The sequence below is a fragment of the Amblyomma maculatum genome, chromosome 2 (assembly GCF_055883805.1).
Source record: "Amblyomma maculatum isolate TAMU_Amacu chromosome 2, ASM5588380v1, whole genome shotgun sequence".
Classification (NCBI taxonomy): Eukaryota; Metazoa; Arthropoda; class Arachnida; order Ixodida; family Ixodidae; genus Amblyomma; species Amblyomma maculatum.
Window position 1 is genome coordinate 182915622 of NC_139345.1, and position 20207 is coordinate 182935828.

The window sequence follows — 20207 nt, forward strand, 5'->3', positions numbered from 1 at the left end:
ATCTCTTGGAGAGCTTGCCACAATCTGCTGTGATCTACGCAGTCAGATGCTTTCGCATAATCAATAAAGCAGAAGTAGATGGGTTTCTGGAACTCTCTTGCTTTTTCCATGATCCAGCGAAGGTTGGCAATTTGGTCTCTAGTTCCTCTGCCCTTGCGAAACCCAGCTTGCAAGTTCGGAAGCTCCCGATCCACATACTGCTGCAGCCTACCTTGGAGGATTTTCAACATCACCTTGCTAGCATGCGAAATAAGCGCAATCGTGCGGTAGTTGGAACAATCTTTGGCACTGCCTTTCTTTGGAATGGGGATGTAAACTGACCTCCTCCAATCCTGTGGCCACTGCAGGGTTGTCCAAATCTTCTGACATAATGTATGCAGAATGTTAACAGCGTCATGGTTGAGGCTTTGAAGCAACTCAACTGGAATGCTATCAATTCCGCTAGCTTTGTTCTTAGCAAAGCTGGCTAAGGCCCATTCAACTTCACTCTTCAGGATGCCCGGCTCGAGATCAGTTATCCCAACCGTCTTATGTTGGGTTTGCACATTCGGGTCCTTCTTGTACAGTTCTTCTGTGTATTCCTGCTACCTCTTCTTTATCTCTGAGGCTTCAGTCAGGTCCTTGCCTCGTTTGTCCTTTATCACGCCCAGCTTAGCACAGAAGCTTCCTTTGATATCTTTGATTGTCTTATACAGAGCTCTTGTGTTCCTTAATTGGCTGTTGTCCTCAGCTGCTTGGCACTGTATGTTCAGGAAGGCATTCTTATCTCTCCTTGCTATTTTCTGAAAATCCGCATTGAGAACCTTTTATCTTTCTCTTTTCCCCATAACTTTTGCCATCCTCCTTTCCTCAGCTATTTGCAAAGCCTCTTCAGATAACCAGTTTGCTTTCTTGCATTTCTTTTGCTTTGGAACTACCATAGTAGCAACTTCTTGTATTATATCACGAACATCAGTCCACATCTCTTCGGGCTCTCTGTCTTCTATATCTAATTCTTGAAATCGATTTCTCACTTCCACAGCATATTCTAATGGAATTTGATCCAGATCATACCTGAAAGGCCTTCTAGTTTTCTGCGTTTTCCTCAATCGAAGCTTAATTTTGGCAACAAGAAGCTGATGATCGGTGCCACAATCGGCCCCAGGCCTTGCTTTTACTGCTTGTATAGCGCTTCTCCATCTCTGCCGGCAAAGAATATAATCTATCTGATTCCTGTACAGACCGTCCGGTGAAGTCCATGTGTACAGGCGCCTCTTGTGCTGTTGAAAATGAGTATTCGCTATGGTGAGGTTGTTTTCTTGACAAAACTCTACTAGCCTCTGCCAAGCTTCATTTGGCTCGCCAAGACCGAACTTGCCTATAATTCCGGATATTTCTTCACTCCCGACCTTAGCATTCCAGTCTCCTATGAGAAAAATGACGTCTGATGATGGGCTGCGGTCTAAAAGGCATTGTAGGTCCGCATAATAAAAAAAAAACACGCGCCAATAATTTTGCTTTGAAAGTCTTAATTGCACATTCAAAAGCAAATATTTCCTATATATCAGAAGCATAGACGATTTCTATCAATAAGTTCATAAGTAGTGTCTTACAATATTCCACAATTACCTGATAACTATATTCAAAAACGTAGCCCATTGGTGTTGGAAATTTTCAATAATCGCTTCGAGAGCAGGAATAAACATATTTCCCACAGAGTGGATGCTTAGGCCATTCCCATCAACGTGTGCATAAGTGTCCCATATTATCCGACAGTTGCCTCACAATTGAAAGGGGTCCCTGAATCTTGGACTCACACACTATCGAAGATGATAGAAAATGACCATCGGTCCGGGGAAATTTTCTTCAGTCCAATGTGTTTTCAGAGAAAGAAGGTCGATTTCATTTGAGAGAGCAATTTATCAATGCAAGACGCTAGGTGCATGGGGCAAGTGAGTTATGCATACAGGGGGTCTCAGAGCGCCGCCACTGTGGGGCTGCACAGGGGACACACGCACTCGTATTGTCTGTGTGCAGATTTTTCAGTGGCGCTGCGTTACAACCGTAATTACGCAAAGGAGGGCTGCACACCTTCTTCAGAACATCACCAGTTGGTGAAAAGTTAAGTTTGGGGGAAAAATTGCCTTGTGCAGTGCTCCGTATAAGGGTGAAATATTTCGAGAAATCAATGCGACTTTCACAATCCAGTGGCTGCGTACGAGTGGGTGCCAAACAGGGGCGTAATCAATGGAAGGGGGCCCCTTCCCCCAGAAATTTTCTAAGAGCTGCATCTTCCCCTCTGCATCCTTTTCTATTTCTTTGCATTTTTTTATGTAACGTAAAACACATCCCTGAAAATTTTTCTGGCTACGCCACTGGTACCAATGAGCAAATACTAGCTTCAATATTCAGCTTTGTTCGCTCCCGAAATGCGGCATCTTATTAGCTTTTGGCCGGCTCTCAGGTCTTTCCCTGCGTACTATGTTTTGCCGACGCTAAATGTCGCATGCTCACTATACACAGGCCTTCAGTCTTCAAAAAAAAATATGTCGAAGTCAAACCGTCGAGCACTAGACAAACGAGTATGGTGTGTTCGGATGAGACACCGACTCATTCGCACCAGTCAGCAGACGTGCTGCACAGCCAAGATGGAAGCATTACCGTTGCCTCCCCAATAGGTAGACAAGAGACGTCACGGGGGCTGATGGATAGAGCCAGCGCATCAGCTTTGCTTCCAGAAGCTTCGACGCCTTTTCTGAAGAGAAAGCGAGACAACGACACTAGGGAAGTAAGAAGTTGTTTATACAAACAAGGACACTGCCGATACTGCCACATCGAAATGAATTGACGACAAACGAAGGTACTAACGAACAGAAACAAAACCAAATTTCGAGCAGCATGAAGTGAAAAAGAATACTGACGCGTCCACAAGCATCGCGAGCATCGTGGGCTGAAGAGCTGACGCCCAGCGGCTGCTGTTGCTGGCGCGGCAGTATGAACAAGCGTGTACAGTTAAGCCGTGATACGGTCCCATTGCGCTAGGCCGGCAGCGATGACACGTTCATCTTGCAGAGGTTCAGGAGGCAACGAAGACGTCGAAATGCAGGTTGGTCGCTAGCCTAGCGCGATGAGTGCGGCCGGGATGGTGGATCCCAGCTCGGCCAGCTTCTCGGCGAACAGGGTTCGAACGCTCTCTTCGACAGCGCGTCGGACCTCCTCCTCAAAGACGGTGGTGAGCAGCACGGAGAGCGCGTTGGCCACGCCGCCCAGCGTGCCCAGGCCCTCCACTGTCACGCGCACGCCCTCCAGCTTCTGCACCGAGAACCGCTGCAGCTCAGGCTTGCCGCCGGGCTTCCTGCGAACGAGGCAGGCAACGCACGGTTTAGGTCCACTCGCGGCTGTTGTAAGGAACGCGCTTTAGAGACATCCGCTAAAAATGTGATTTTTATTTCTCAACTGATATGGCAAAAGAAGCATAATTATGGAGTAATCAACAAATGAATGATCTCACCACCATACGCTGAGTCACCTTCACTGGACAGCTAGCAATTTACTGGCAATTAAAGGGCCACTGTCCACCCTCCAGTCGAAAATATTTTTTCCCCGGTGTCTGTGAGGCTTCGCCTCCAGAACGCAAGGGCGCAAAATGTTTTTGAAAACAGTAAATAACGCAGTTACAGTAATCAATCGATTCTGTAGTGTTTCTCTCCTCGCGTTTCCTCGCAAAGGTTTTTCACTCTCCTGCCCGGTCGTCTAGCCTCCGCAAGCCACATTCCCCTTCTTCCTTCGCGGTTGGCGGGGTAGTCCGATACGTCAGCCTTGCGGCTCGACGGGCCAGCGTAGAGAACAGGGAAGCTGGTTTCCCGCAGGGGAGGATGAGAAGCTTTGATCTGCATTTTTGCTGCTTTGTGGCGCGTGTATCGCTGTAGCATTTTGCACAGACTATCTCCATATCCTGGACAGTGGCTCTTTAAAGTACCTGCAGATCTGAGTATCTACAACCATTTCGTTTTCTTCTTTTTCAGGTTTTATAACATATTCGAGTATCCGATATCTGAATAGGTAGATTTAGCTATCTCAAATTAAGTGTTGCCGTCTTCCCTGTCAATATCTTGCATGCTCGAGGGGACATAATGGTGACATGTTGGGGTGGCACTTTTTGTATTACGTTTTATTGCCTGTTCTCGTATGTATGTTTCGTTATTCCCACACTGGAATGTCATTTAGTGGATCAAACGTAAGGGGCATTACAATGAGAAATCGGATAAAATAAAACTGTAGTTTGAAGTTGCTATTAGCCATGTCAGTTTCAGCGAAATAAAATAATGCATTTCCGGTTGTCCTTGAACAGTGAACTCTGGATCAAAGGGTTCCATGGAAACTGCTTGTCTGTTGACCACACTCAACCAAACCAACCAGCAAATGTCACTCCGCGGCGTACGAGCCAGGCGGCCCCCGTGCCACCGGCGCCTCTCCTCCCTGCTTCGGAACTCAATCCCAGGCGTGAGAGGCACTCACTGAAATCTGAACTGCTATCGTGGCTATGACAGCTGGCTAAAAATTACTAGTTTCAACTGGACGGTTAACTGCAGTAGGTAGAAAGCTAACAACCAGAATTCACCTATTTTTGTTGACATGGTCCACTTGATTGTTTGCTAGTGTCTGCAACTTTTGTACTACGTCGCAAAAATTACCTCTATATCCTAAAGAAAGGTATTTTTAAATATTACGGAAACGGGTGGGGGGATGCATCCTGACTGCCGTAGCAGAAACGCCATCACTGCGGGATCAGGCATCATTTGCACAGTAAAGTAAAATGGAAGCGTGCAGCGAAACTCGTGCTTCCCTCCTAGAGAGATATACTTTATTCATCCGCGAAAAGAAAATAGTTACCTACTTGCTGAAGCATTTCTCGCTATGTAAACAAAACGCTAACCAAAACACGAATTTTTAAGCGCTCACTCAACACAGGAAAACATTAAAATACTAATTTTGCTTTACTGTGATGCCTCGTTAGAAGACTAATGCAGCACCCCGCGAGGCGCGGGTTCTTGGTACCAGTCGCTGTTTTTATTTAAAGTTGTAGCCTATACCACTGTCAGATGGAAGCCCTACCAAGACTACGAACAACGGTCCACGGACGGTCATATGGACCAGCTCTGCTGCGTACCTGCAGTCATGCAGTTGAGACGTGATTGAGTTTCTAGGGGCAGAGGACGAGCGACGCGAATAACGACGCCACTTGTTCTGTCTTGTTGCACATTAGTGCTTTCTCAACAACGGAAACAGCGTACTTTGACTGCGTAAGCGATGTTCCGGGCTGCATACTTACTGTGACGTAGCAATCTTTCTGCTGGCTGATTAATTCCGAGGTTAGTGTGTGCAAGAATGCATAGAAGATAAAGTTAAGTTTTGTACCAGATTAAACTGGACCTCTGTGCTAGGTGGAGCACCGGTTCTACACGCTTCAACGTTTTGTACGGTAGCGCTCGCAATAAAATTTTCGTCAGGCGCGATATCGAACATAAATTGCAATAATCAAGTGCAGCTCTCCGCAGCGTTTACCGGCGCTGCGGATAGCGGCGGGATCATTTCATTAAGATATACGTGTAGTAGCTGACGGCAATAGCCTCCTGACCCTCAGCAATGTGATCACATCACTATAGTATTGTTTCATTGCTCCATTCTAGTCAGCGAACAAAAACATCAGAATTGCGTCTCTCATAGTATGAATCGCTTTGAGACGTTAAACCGCACACACACAAAAAAAGCAAGTATCAATTTGTAATTTTACCCGTGATTACGTTCATTTTCAGGAAACAAGGAAATATTTTTTTAAGCATCACAGAGGAACAGTGGGAGGCATAGTTAATCCGCCCTAACCGACCTCGATCATGCAGGGCGCAAAACCCGTGAGAACTGGATGAAGACATAACAAACGAAGAGCTCACTGGACGGCCTCGACGATGATTTGCATGTTGTTGACGACGCACACTATGGTGACGTCACGGCTGAATGCCATGAGCTTCACCTCGCCCCGGTAGGTGGCTGTCACGGGGCCGGCTCCCAGGTCCACGCGCATCTGCACCCCGTCGGAGCCAACGGTGACGTGGCAGTCGCCCGTCCTGCGTTATGAGAGGGGGAGTTCGGGCTTCTTCAGCATGCAGTATGCAGTCAATATCAGATGAATTTCCTTATAATCATGAGCAACCTGCAAATGTACCTCACGTCACATGCATTTTGGTCACACACAACTGTCGTCTGAAGAGTGTACCATGACCTTCGTAGGAAGGCTGCATTCCATGCCGTCCGCCCTTCGGCGATTTCCACTGGTCATGCCGGAGCAAGTTTTCTTGCCCCGGGAAGGCGATTTATAATTCCGTTGGTCGACCTATAGGTAGGTTAAGCGTATTCCGCGGGTCGATTGGAGCAGCTCCTTTTCCTGCGGGGCAGTCTAGCTCGATCGTCCAATCAGAGTGACTAGACTCGGATCCCACCGGAAGTCGATGATGTCACTTCTGGAGGTTGCGGGTGAGGAATGTCAGTAGAGGACTATGAGCATCACCGTTTCTTTATCGTAAGTTAGCAGCGCAAGCACGTAACGAGAACACAAGACAATAGGACGACTTCGTTGTGTCGTCCGCTAGCCTCGAGTTCTCGTTACAGTGTTTCCGCTTTGACTTTGGATAAGCAGCAAGCCCAATATGCTCTTGTGACCGTTTCCTCGCGCACGCGTATCCAAGTCCAAGCGCGTCTATCGAACAACGTTTATAGCGTTAGCAGTGTCGAATGCAAGTTGCACAATGCCGCACCTTGGCTATTTATCAATCATAACACATTTCGTCCTATGATATGTGTCCTTCCTAAATCGGTACAGCATTACTTTCGCTGTGCGTTCTGCATGTTCTGCTGGTCGACTAAGGCTGATTTGATCTGTAGCGGTTAAGGTCGCTCTGTTTCGATTCAGGCGTCCAGCTGCAATCCGGCCAGCGACAGAAAACATGCGTTTTGGGTCAAGGTTTGGATTTTGCTGAGAGAGAGAGAGAGAAGGGGCTGGTAATGAAACTTAGGCGCTGTTGGCTTAGACGTCCGACCAGTGAAGGAGATATAAGGGTGGGAAGGAGTAAACGTTTAAGAAAAGGTGAGAGCGACAAAGGAGGGGAATGAGGAGGTATAACCTTTGTCAAAAGTGCCCAGGGGGTCTGCTTGTGAGCCGTGTAGTGGCGCTGATTTAGCATTAGTAGAGGCTCGTCCTACTGCAAATGTAGAACGTACAAAAAATCTTAATATTATTAAGTGATTCGCAACACTGGAAATGCATTACAAGCCGCACGAAGTGGCTCAAAAGCAGATATTCTGGACTCTACACTTTTGACAAGGACTGTACATAGCAGCATTGCCGTGTTCACACCCTTCTGCCCCATTTATTATAATGAGGGAGATGGGCAGTGAGACTGAAGGAGTAGTGGTGAGCACATTGTTTTTTTATTTCGCAAACTTGCCATAAGACATATCATAAGAAATTGTGTAAATCATTGTCTTGCAGAAACTGAAGAAGGCTCCTGCTTTTATTGTCGTCTTCACTGTCCTTGTGTGTTGCGCTTCTGTTCCCTCGACCATCGAGGGGACGGCGGAGTAGGGAGAGATTTGGGCGTTTCTCATAGCCTGAGTTGTTTTGAGACGCCAAGCCTCATTAACCATACCAAGCCAAGCCATCATTGCGATGGGAAGATGAAGCTCGCGAGGTAAACTCTTGTGCCCTTTCGACTGCTGGCCCGCCCGGCGTTAAGGACAATCTGACTTCCGTTGAGGTCGGGAATGACAGGGCCTTGTTATAGCAACAAAGAAGGGTTTTTACTGAAAAGGACACAGCAAGCTTTGATTGGATCTTTCTTTTGGACATGGCGGGGGTCTCAATGACGGTGACGGGGATGCATGCATTGCTGAACTTATAATGCTTTATGTTAATTGAGAAAACATCACAAACTTCAGAAAAAGAAAGTGTGCGGTCTCACGGGCTCGTCATAATAATGCGAATGAATGCTCGTTAGGCGTAAATGTTGGTTTCGCTAGTCACAAGCTTCGGCAGCGAGTAATGAGGTCTGTACTCCAAACATTATGACGACGATTCCCTGTTGTTTGTGGCTGACCCCCGATTTCTTGGTGTCGTAGGGGCTATGTATTAGGTTTGGCCGACGCCCTCCTAGTCGCAAAAAGAAGACTACCGAACATTCTCAAAATATGAGAAAATATACTGCAGTTCTGTCATCGTGACAACGTTTTCTGTAAGTACCTCTGCACTACTTTTCTGTTCCAGTACACAGAATTTTTATGATCCTAAATAAATTTCTGTTTTAGAACAGGTTCACTGTGAACTGAAATGGGCAGAAATTGTTGTGACAGAGAAAAATATCTGCAGATTCTTCTTGCACGGCATGAAACATTAAAAACATAAACCAAACTGTTATTTATACGCATTCATGGAAAGTAGTCGTCATTCTATAGTGATAGATTAAAGTCATGCTTGATTACTTTCTTTGTTAGGAATCAACAAATCGAATATGTGCGCGCAAAGGTAGTGTCGCCTCTAGTGCGTACCTGTGCATGGAGGACAAACCAGTGAGGCGACCGTTATAAAGTCCCGCCTCGGCGTCAACGTTGACGATGAATTTGGTCTGAAAGTGACGCGTAGTGTTGGGCACCGAGAGCGGATCTATGGCACTTGACGCGGTGATAGCCTTGAGAACCTGGTCAAAAAGGTAGTTGACCACGGCGCCGTACAGGCCAGGCGACGGGGTAGCCTCAGTCACACCTCCCACCGACGGGTAGAGGGCTGCGAGCACCGCCCTCCTTTATAAATACTATCGCGCACAGTGAACTCTATTATGCATATTAAATTCAACATCCACACTAAGTATAATCTGCTCTTCTATACGCAAGGTGGTGCTGTCAGTGTACTGGATATAGTTAGCCTTACAGTGACCTGTTGGTAATTGGTCAACCTCACATTTATTCAAGTGGATATCTTTGCCACTGTTCCAACCATCGCAGTGTTCTCTAAAAACTTCAGGCGCGCTTTTTATTCTGATCGCGAATCACTTCGGGAGCCCCGAGGCTATACAATGAGAGAAACATCATTCAATGAAACTTTCATCCTCCTCGGGTTACCCTGAACAATCTCACGCTCGTCAAAAAAAAAAAAAAATTTAGTTTGCTTACATGCAGAAATGCGAAACAACTGCGCGTTCCGTGTCTTGTTACGTTGCGCGTTCTGTCTTCCGTTGCTTAGTTGACATTTCTATTCGTAAAATTCTGAAAAAGTCAAATTCTGCAGGCAAACTACCAATTATGAATGTTCTCCACCTGAACTTAGAAGTTGTCACTAAGTTGGCCATACCCGTTAGGTTAGACACCATTTTCAATCACCTCCGGGCGAAGTCGAATTTCGGTGTTCCAGGAATGTAATATTTCGGGGCTGGTTCAAGAAAGTTTGAAGGTCAGTACTAAATTGGTCATACTCGAATTAGGTTAGAAGCGCTAGGGTTAGAGTTATGCAAAGATGCAGGATCGAATCCCGGCCGCGACTACTGCTTTTTGATGTAGGCAAAAACCAAGGCGCCCGTATGTTTTGCAATGTCAGTGAACATTAAAAAAAACTCAGGTGGTCGAATTTTCCGCAGCCATCCACTACGACGGTTCTTAAAGCCTTAGTCGCTTTGGGAAGGTACATCTCATAAACCATAGCAAAATTTGGTAAGATTATCTGTTTATCGTGTGGACACGCTCTGATAAGAGTACCTTGTGGGCTTCCGTTCACGGATTCGCTCTTTAAATTAATAAAAAAAAACAATAGTTTAAACGTTTCACTAAAATAATTATTCCAAATATGCATGTGTGTCCTTCATTAGCTTTTATTAATTACTCATGCAATTTATGACCAACAGTTCGCGCGGACACGTTTCATGACAGGCGCTGTCCACTCCACTCATGAGCCAAGAAATGCTTTCGCCTGAAACGCGAGTACGCTAAAAGCAAACATTTTACATATCCCCCCCCCCCCCCCCGCTCAACAGCGGAAGTGACGCACGTAGGTGAAGTGGAGCGGTGGATCTTGTGCATCCAACATCAGATCAGGCGCTGTTCGTGCACAGAATATAAACAAAAGTAGCTCTGTCGCGTCACAATAATCGAGTAACGCAAAGGCTTTGCACAAGTGGCCGACGAAGTGCAGGAAAGCGCGCACGGCTAGGCCGCCTTGCGAACTTCTCGTCCTTTGGGACAGTCACTAAACATGAAAAATCTGCCGCCATGTTGCCAACGGCTCCAGCGTCAGATTGTAGACACTGGAAGCAGCCTGTAAATCTACGAACTGTTGCTTCCTGAGCCAGCTACGGACCGAAGGCAAAATTGATCACCGGGAGCGCCTCGTTGCAGGCGCTCTACCTAGTGCTGGCTTGGAATAAGACTGAATGGCGACACTGTTGTTCCCAGAAGGACAGATACTTAAACGACCATGCAATGCCGGCTCAGTGTGCATGGAAGCAGTCTGCGCGGCGGACGTGATTCTTGTAAGCTAAATACGTATTCGCGGCGGCCTTGAAAGTAGTGATAAGTCTTTGCGTGGGGCATTCTATCTGTACTACTGAGCTCAAAGCACAGAGCTGCAGAACATTTCGGTTTAAATAACATATGTGCTACGGGAACAATGCATAATTGAGCGGAAAGCAACGGATATCACATCTAGTTACTTACTGCAGCCCGCAGGCATTTTCATTCGTATATAATATAGTTCTACCTGTCAAATAAGGGTTATTAGGCAACAGACTAATGACGGTTATCTGAACTGAGCGGCGTCATTGTTGCCGATTAGCGGCCGGTAAATACTACAGCTGTTAATGTTGTCAGTGATAGCAGTGCTGGAGTGTAATTTTTACTGAGAAGCTTAAGCAAAAACTCGTGTCCACAGGCTCGCCCCCTGTTGCGAATATGAGGCACCAAACTTTTTTTACAAAGGGATGACTCTGTGGCGCCATGCCATTTGTTCTAATAAGCTAGCGCATATTTGTATTGCTGTCATTAAGAGAGCTTGTTTTTTTTTAAAGCTCCAGGGACTCACTCTGGGCAGTTGCAACAACGCAGACACAGCAGAGGACGACGACCACCAAGTACCGCATCTTGACTCCCTGCGATCATGAAATGAAATGAGGTATCAGGTTTATTTTTATACATACTGTGATGCACGTGAGTTTTTGTTACCTCATGGAATTCCAAGAAACACTACGTTTCTCCCTGTCACTTCTTTGGGCTTTCACCCAACAATTCATGAGGGCAAGGAAGTATCGAATCTTGGACTCTCAGAGCAGCGGACAACCGAGGTCCATATCATGGATCTCCATCACATGTTGCGGACTCTCATATTCTCGTGGGTGTGCACAGCCTATCGCGGGGACTGCTGTGCTAACAGAACATAATTTTCAAAACCGCACTTGACCCTTAGCGGCGGTGAACAATAGTCATGGTTCTGGTGCCATCGCCATCGCCAATCACAGCACAAGTGATAGGTAATACGAGACAGCCTACTGCATTCTTGCATGTCACCTACCATAGTAACACTTATTTATTTTTCATTTTCATTTATACAAGTTTTCCTCCGTGATATAATGGCTGGTACAGGAGTGGCTGTTCAAGCATGGCAAAAAAACACAAAATATTAAAAGCAATAAAATCAACACTAAATTTTGAACAGTGTGCGCGCTGCTTGTACAAAATAAATAGCCTGGCATAGAAATTAGATTGAACATAAAATATTCGCAACTTATCTAGTCATCGCTTCATAAATTTAAGTGGCACTGGTGTTCGGTCGCGCATTTCATCCTATAATGGGTTTCGGGAAAGAAACATAAAATGTTTCTACCCCTTACGCTCTCCCCGTGAGTGGAGCAGAAAGCCAGGGACTTTTGAAGTGAAATCTTCACTACGTTACGTAAAACTGGTATTCGCCTTAGCTACAATTTGACTTTCATTTTACCTTCAAGAAGAAGAACTAACTCTTGCTATGCGGTTCAGGCGTCCACAGAAAAATGTGGCAGGTACTGTGTCTTTTCTTCCTATAAGCCAACACACAATGCCGGCTTGGGCCAGCCATTGACTTTAAAGGAGTCAAAGGACAAAGTGTGGCTATAAATATAATGTGCCTTTGTTTCCCCAAAACATCCGACCGCTTGAAGAGGAACCTTGTGGACCATCTTATTGTCGCACCATAAGGTTATGACCTTGATTCTTTGACCTTTGAGTTACCTCTCATTTTTCATACTTGGAGCTGAGGAGAGAGCGGAAGGGGTGGAGCACATGATTAATGACCTGGGTGACGTGACGTCGCTCCACCACGGGATGGAAACAGCCATGACGTCAATCGATGTGTGTAAGAACGAGGAGAAACGGCGCCTCGAACAGAGCCAGCCGTGGACGCCCGTAGCGATGATGCTGCGCTTAGCGCGTCGTAGCGATGCCGGTTAAATCGAGCTGCGAAAGAGTTATACCAAGCGTAACCATGATGTGAAGCTTTCGCTGAACACCATGCTCAACTATGCTAAACCTCTGCTAATTTTTACTCTGACCAACCTATCCGCACATTCCCTCAAAAAAGGGTTTTCTTGTCCTCATTATCTCTATCTTCAGAGTTATTGCACGGCCATGATGCCTCTCACGTGCGTCGCGATATGAGCTGCTATGGTAAGGCGACCGCTCTCTGCGTATTCCTGATTGCGCCTTACCTATAATCCCCTTGAGCGTCCACAGCCTCGGCTCGGGCACCTCAATCGCATAACGATGCTTAGCACAGCAACCTCAAAAGAACAAGTTTTCGACTGCTACTCCGAGTTTCCAAGTGCTGCACTTGGCACTGTCAATAACAGGGCTACGCGGCTGTTTTCTGTTACGACATGAGGTGGTAGCGCCCGGAGCAAGTATAGCAAAATAAAGCTCTCGTGGGGCTCAGTTTTTGCCGGCCCTCCAGCTTCTGACTTAATGGGCCTTGTAATGTATACACGTAGATCATTAGAGTAAAACACCACGTGTCTAAGAGAGTCTGAAACTTAACTGCTAATTCAAGACAGTCTGACACGTACTGACACATCCTAATTGCTGCATATATTGTCGTCGAAGAACAACCCAGCTCTATACGTCCGCTACAACCGTTCAGTTCCGTCTGCGACTCTTTGTAGCTACTTTAATTGGTCGATTGTGGCACTACGCCGAGGTCGACCGCTATTTCATTGTCTCTGTGAGAAAAATAGCGATAACAGTTTGACTGCGCAATGCCAATGTCGAGTAGTAGTTTTCTACTGATCACGAAACATTGGTGTGAAGCAACATGGGAGGGTTCCTCAAGCTCCATGCTGTTACCAATAACATTGGGGTGCCGCGTCTATCACAGCTCACTGATTTCTCTTTGTGCATAGTGTTGGGCACCACTAAGAGGAGCCACGTGGAAGACGCACTTGTATCATTGGACCTAACGGAGAAAGTGGAAAATAATGCGGTAAATTGGCCAAAGATTTCTCTATTAGTTCGTAATCATCTGCTCTTAATCTTTCTTGCGACAAAAATATATAGTCAAATACCAGCAGCATGTCCGAAAACTACGTTCTCTTTTAACCGGTGGTCATTAAGAATTGGCTGCGATTAGCCATTATTTTGTACCTGGCGCATAGCGGATATCGGCTGCAGGTGTTTAAAAGCAGAACTTTCGTAGTTCTCTCACGGGGAGGAGAGATCTAAGCTTCCGCTTGTATAAATTGCGACTTTTCTGACCAAAAGCAAAGACATACGAAGTGATAAACAAGGCAGACAGGAGAACAAACAATATGTTTTTTAGGTAAATGTTGTTTGCTTTTGCTCCTTATCTTAGTTAATAAGCACACCCACCAGTTGTATCGGGCCCTACACTTTTCCTTTTCTTGATGCTACCACGTTTGGTTTCTTCTGTTTTAGTTTCGTAAGATGGGTATTTATTCCGTGTTTTTCAATAAAAGGTTAAGTTGCGAAAAGGTGCTCGTGCTGTGTCCTTCTACTCCTTTGCCCTCGTTTTCTGCGCTACCTTCAACATGAATATGGTGAACGTTCTGGGCTTTTACTTATTCTCCGATTGATTCCGCATATTCCTTTCTCATTGCCCAACGAACTGCAGAAGAATGGTTCTGGTTTCTCCGCACGAGTACCCAAACCTTGCTGTTTGTAGTAAAATGCTCACTTGTGTGGATGAACGTAATAGACATTGAAAGTTGTTTTTGCAAAACACATTTTCGTTAAATACGGAAGCTGCCGCTTAACTTCTATTTTCATGAGTACTGGCTTCTATATAGAAATGTAATGGCTTAACTGCACAAAACCATTGAACTAGGCTTTCCGAAGGTGTTGAAAAACAAAACAGTACAGTTTCCCCTTTTAATGCCCCGCGTGTGTCTCTCGCAATTACTCAATAACTATACTAGCTAGCTTTCAACCGAAACATAGTCGCAAAAACGACAGACGATGTTTCATATATGTGGGCTAGGTACATGTGATTCGAAAATAGCGAAAACAGTTTCGCGGCAGCCAAGAGGCGGTCGGTTCAATATCAAGCGGTGCGCATAGCAGTGCACAAACCGGTACCATGAGTTCACCATTGGTATGTGTCCTGAACCATTTTCAACAGGTTTTGTAGAATACCACTCGTGTCACCTCGGCTAGTCAATTTCTTGCCGCTCACAGGTCATTGCCGCTTGGTTGTTCAGTGCACGGATGTCTATAGTCGCATACTATCAAGCCTCCAGTAACCGCCACACATTATTCCTTCGTAGACCGCTGTTGAGGCTTTTCTTGTGACCTAAACAATAAGCTTATGATAAGAACCAAATTATAAGCTCAAGAATTTAGATGCATCTGGCTTGTTTCAAGTGGTTAAACGTGAAAAGCTGATTACGTTTACTTTTCAGAGGAGTATTGCACACGCAGCGTGTCACGTCCCATACTTAGCAACAGGTTTTTTTTTTATGCGATGCATATTGCTAGAGGTAAACCACAGCCCTTCGTGACGGTTACACGCCCTGCAAAGAATGTGGAATGCTACGTCACACCACGTGATACGCTTGCGTCACGACAGAGGAGAGACGGGGGTCCAGCTCGCGCCGTCGGTTGCGGTTGCACGCCGTGCGGACCACGTGGTATGATGACATCACACCACGTGATACGTTGACGTCACGACAGAGGAGAGACGGGGGTCCAGCTCGCGCCGTCGGCTACGGTTGCACGCCGTGCGGACCACGTGGTGTGGTGACGTCACACCACGTGATACGCTGACGTCACGACAGAGGAGAGACGGGGACCGGCTCGCGCCGTCCGCTGCGGTTGCACGCCGTGCGGACCACGTGATATGGTGACGTCACACCACGTGATACGCTTACGTCACGACAAAGGAGAGTGAGGCGTCACTCTACCACTTCGGGATTTGCAGCATGCAAGCACTGCTGAGCCATGCAAGTACTCTTGCGTGTACGCCATGCTCGTACTTATCATCACACAAGCGTTTTTCATGGCTCTCTAAGGCTACCCTTACATGTGTTACACACCACACCACTGGCCAAATACTCTTCGTTCCACTCTGGGAAGGCCAGCTCGTACGTATTCGTTAACGTTCGTTAACGTATTCCACATATTCATGACAATCCGGATGAATCCGGATGATGATGCCAACACATAGTACGAAGTGTAACCATGGAAAGCCGAGTTTAGCAATCAATATGCTTCGCATCTGACCAGGCTTAACCAAGCTAAGTCTCAGCCATTTTTATTGTATCCTACTATATGGTCCTTCTATTCGGCAATATAGACAGTTCGCAAGCGTCAAGGAGACGGCCCTAAAAGAAGGGTTATTCCCAACCAGTACCAGCTGTGAACTTCTAGAGGCCAAAAGCGAGGACGATCATGTGGACCACGTGGGGTGAGATATGCAAAACCCGCATCCCTGTGGCTGTGGCGGTGCGAAGACAACACAGGTTGTTTGCTGAATTCCCGCTAAGTGACCGGCTCAGTAACAGCGCAGCCTACGGCGTTTGCTGGCACTCTGCGAGTACCAGGGCGCAATGCGTCAGCCTGCTCCATGGTGGGGTAGCAGAAATCTGTACGATGCACAGCGTTCCATGAGTTTGAAGTTTTTTTTTTTTTTCGCAACCACCCTTGGAGACAAGCGCGCATCAAAATTCGCCATGCTGCACGAAGGCGAGGTGAGCGCATATATGTATAGAGGGGCGTCTGTTTACTTGGTATCATTCAAAAGAACAGAGAATTTTCTCATCATATCTTCCGCTCAAGGACATGGACGAGCTAATGCAGGCCACCGCTCTGAGCCTTCTCGTTTTGAGTGCTCAGGAAGTGCTCTACTTGAGGAATCACTTAATTGTCGTCCCTTGGGTGGCTCCTGAGTAAAGTGCTTTTGGTGCGAGGGGAGAGAAACAATTCACTTGCTGCCAGTCTGTATGATTGTAGTGGATAGGGCAAAGTTTCATAGCCTATGAGGAGGACGCATGGGCCATCATCACTTGACTGAGCAGGTGCATTTTGCCAAGAAGCCGACAACTCATTTCATGGGTGCGCCCGAACCTTAGTTATGCGCAGATTTTATGAAATATGTTTTACACTAAGCCTGCACTCACTTTTCGCTTTTCCCGTATTTCATCAGCACTAACCGCTGGCAGTGAGCACTACAGCCTCTACTGGCGCAGAATTTTAATCGTCGTTCAGGCTATGAGTGCAGCAACGAAATTGTCTGCGCCTCTTGACATTGTCACGAGCAAAACCACTGCCACGTACCGTGCACCGCCACAAGCTTGACAAGAATCTACTTGGCATCGAATTCCTTATAATACAGGCATTCGAAGCACTACGCGGGCTTCAGTTTCCGGAAAAAATGCTGCCATTTTTGTTTCGATGCCATGCCCCACGGCACTATAAAGAATAAAAGTTTTATATTCCACTAAAACTGGAGAGGTGTTCACATATTTTGGTGCATACTGTGGGCGCATGTACTAAATTTATTGTATTCATAATACGAGCTTTACAAATGCCCCGTACTGCATTTCAGTGACATCAGCGTGCAGAGGATGGAAGATCAGCACGTGCAGGTAATTTCATTACTTATGGTTTATTTGTGCGCATTGGTCGAATTCTCCTCAGGTCCAACTTTGTTGTTGCACGGCGCTTTACAGCGCTTTTATCAACGTCTGTGCTTGTATTAGGCGGTCTGTGTTATTGTGTCCCACTGTGAGCTCATGCACATTTAATGCACACCTACATTTTGCAATCTCTAAAAAAAAGAACGCTTCAGTGCTGCAGCCTTAATTCGACTCCAGACTGCACACTTCATTCTGCCAACTGGTCCCGTTGCAGAAATTTCAGCGGCAAAAGTGGCTTTGAATACCCGCATAAACAAGACTTTTTGTTTTCTCTGGGAGGTCAAAGACTGCCATGTTCGCATGCGCTTTGGGTAGTACTTGATATTTCGCCTGTTTGCCAGCATGTTCTGTTCCATATTTAGGAAAGCACAGAACCTTACAGTGCAGTGACTGAAGTAAGCACATCTGGATGGAGGAATGGAATAAACTTAATAGCGAGACTGTAACTCAGAGTTCTTTACTAATGTTTGAAAAGTGCCTGCAAATTTTATGAATTTGAGTGCGTTTATATGCTTGTATTTCTTTTTGTTTCCCCCCCCCCCCCTGCTATGATCTGCACCAGATCGCAGTGCCTATAAATAAATAAATAAAAATAAATAAATAAATAAAATCAAGAAAGAGCTGCTGGACCGAAAAGGAATGCTTTGCCTACGTTCAATAAAACTCTCAAGCTTGAGAAACATTCCAATGGGCACTTCCGTGAGCAGAGTGTTGACAGAAAGGCACTGGAAACAGTCTTGCATCAGCAAAAATAATAACTCTGCTCAGTAATCACCGACACATTTGTGCGGGACGTGCCGCTGCACTTGCCGCTCCGCGCTCGAAGTGCTGCGTTGCAAGCGAAGATGCCGCAGTGTATCAATAGGCGGCGCTATGCATGCTGTTTCGATCACACACTATGGTAGATCAATCTGTATTATAGTTTCCACCCCGAGATCAGTATGCTGATGGGGAAGTTCCCAATGATCCGTAATGATCCCTTTACGAGTTAGGCTTGTTTCACATGATGCGAATAGGGTAAACGTATTCGGCGCTGTCGCTGAATTTGCAGCGCGATTTTCCGCCAATGCTTTCACATGCAAAGCATCTATTGAAATCGGTGACAGGAAAACGAAGAGTTGCTTGACATTTCCGGATAGTCAGCGCATAACTAAACACGACAGTAACGGAGCGCCCGTGGCGCAGCCAGAAATATTTTCCAAGGTGCGTTATACGCTTACTGTAAAAAAAAAAAAAAAAAAAAAAAAAAGAAAAAGAACTTGTGCTCAATCAATATTTTAGTAATTTTTCTGCGTTTTTAAGTCGAAAGGTTAGTTGTTTTATTCACTGTAATATCTGCATAAAATTGCGCGCTCATAGAAGACTCGAGGGCTCTATTTCCAAAGAACGTTTACCTTCTTAGAAAAAAAAAAAACCTCGTACGAAAAATTGCGGTTATTTACAATGTTTTCACATAATATACAAAGTTACAAAATTTTCTTCATTTTAGAAAAAAATAACTCACGTGAAAGGAGAAAAAATACATGCATACTTTTTGTAATACGCAAAAGAGAACGAAACTGTGCCAGCAAATCCGTTAATAGTTATCGGAACGCAAAAATAAAGACCACATTTGAAATTCAGCGCAGAACTGCCGAGCGAAAAAGAAGAGAATGTTAATTATTGAAGTATGGTGCAGCCAATACATGCACCTTCCGTAAGTTCCTCCCCAAGCTGAACATTACCTAAAATCGTCCTTTCACCTGCACATCCTCATGCACAAAAAGTAGGAAAGGAATCTCTCTTATACACTAAACCGAAGCCGCCTGCCGTCGAAAATTTCGGCGGGTGTTCTGTCACCGATCTTCACCTTCCCCCACTCCCTGTCTACAGCCTTGCGCAGCACGTTATGTGTGGGTCTTATAACCGTGCTTACCTTTCATAATAATAATAATTGGTTCACAGGAAGGGAAAGGCGCAGTATCTGTCACACTTGCTCTATGGACACCTGAACTGCGCCGTAGGGAAGGGGTGAAGGTGGGAGTGAAAGTGGAAAGAGAGAAAAGGGAGCCGTAGTGGAGGGCTACGGAGGAATTTCGACCACCTGGGGATCTTTAACGTGCGCTGACATTGCACAGCACACGGACGCCACTTCGTTTCGCCTCCACTGAAGCGAAGCCGCCGAGGTCGGGATCGAACCCGGGTACTCCGGCACAGTAGTTGGGCGTCATACCACTGCACCACCCCGGTGGGGCACTTACCTTTAAATGAAAGACAATATTTCGCATGTTTTGAACAGAACGAGCAGTTTTGTTCCTCCAAGGAAACCCTTCCACGTGAACACACGTAACACGACGCTAAGGTGCCCTCCATTGCTCAATGGCATAGCGAACACACCAACGCTGCGATTCAATTCCAATCTCACGGAAAACTGTTGCAGACTGTGTGCGGCTAGACCGATGCTCTCTTCTGTATCAGACCGATGCACATGGCAGCGTTGGGAGGCGAAATTTGCAGCATGCATGAAGCGCGCATTACGTTTTGCACGGTGCGAGGACGCGTGCTCATGAAGGGAACGATGCTTAGGGCGAATGACTTCTGAACACTGTGCAAATAGAAGACGAGGACGCTGCTGTCTTCGGACATCAACCTCTCCAATGTCAGGTGAGGACACACGCAAGAAATCACCCTGCCCCCTGGCAGCGAGAGGAGTGATGCACATATTAAGCAAAAAGAATAGGAAACGAATGTCAGCGTCTGTCGCTGTTCATAAGAGGGAGCATGCCCCATCGCAAAAAACAAAAACAAAAAAAAAAACAAAACAGTGAAGTATAAAATGCTGACATTGGGCTTGTAGCTTTATACACAGAAATGGCACTAGGGTATCCATGCATAGCGGTGATGACAAGAAAGGGCACGGAGGTGGGGTTGGCGCTGAGTAACACCTTGGACTGCACATGATGCATTCGTAATTAAAAAAAAACGATGAAAGGACAGAGCCCATAATTTTAAAGAATTACCAATATGTGTAAGATATTT

The 20207-nt window shown here is 46.0% G+C and overlaps 1 protein-coding gene across 1 annotated transcript in view; it reads right to left on the reverse strand.

The window, feature by feature from the left end:
- Positions 1-2763: 2763 nt before the first annotated feature.
- The window catches only part of LOC146200559 (mite allergen Lep d 7-like), a 52129-nt gene continuing 34685 nt past the window's right edge, over positions 2764-20207 (reverse strand). Inside the window, exons 2-5 of the mRNA XM_084592960.1 lie at positions 11096-11162; positions 8578-8812; positions 5931-6104; positions 2764-3334 (exon numbers count right to left, since the gene is read on the reverse strand). Of these exons, the coding sequence (XP_084449086.1) occupies positions 3094-3334; positions 5931-6104; positions 8578-8812; positions 11096-11153 (708 nt within the window). The 5' untranslated portion in view covers positions 11154-11162 and the 3' untranslated portion in view covers positions 2764-3093. The remainder of the gene's footprint in view (positions 3335-5930; positions 6105-8577; positions 8813-11095; positions 11163-20207) is intronic.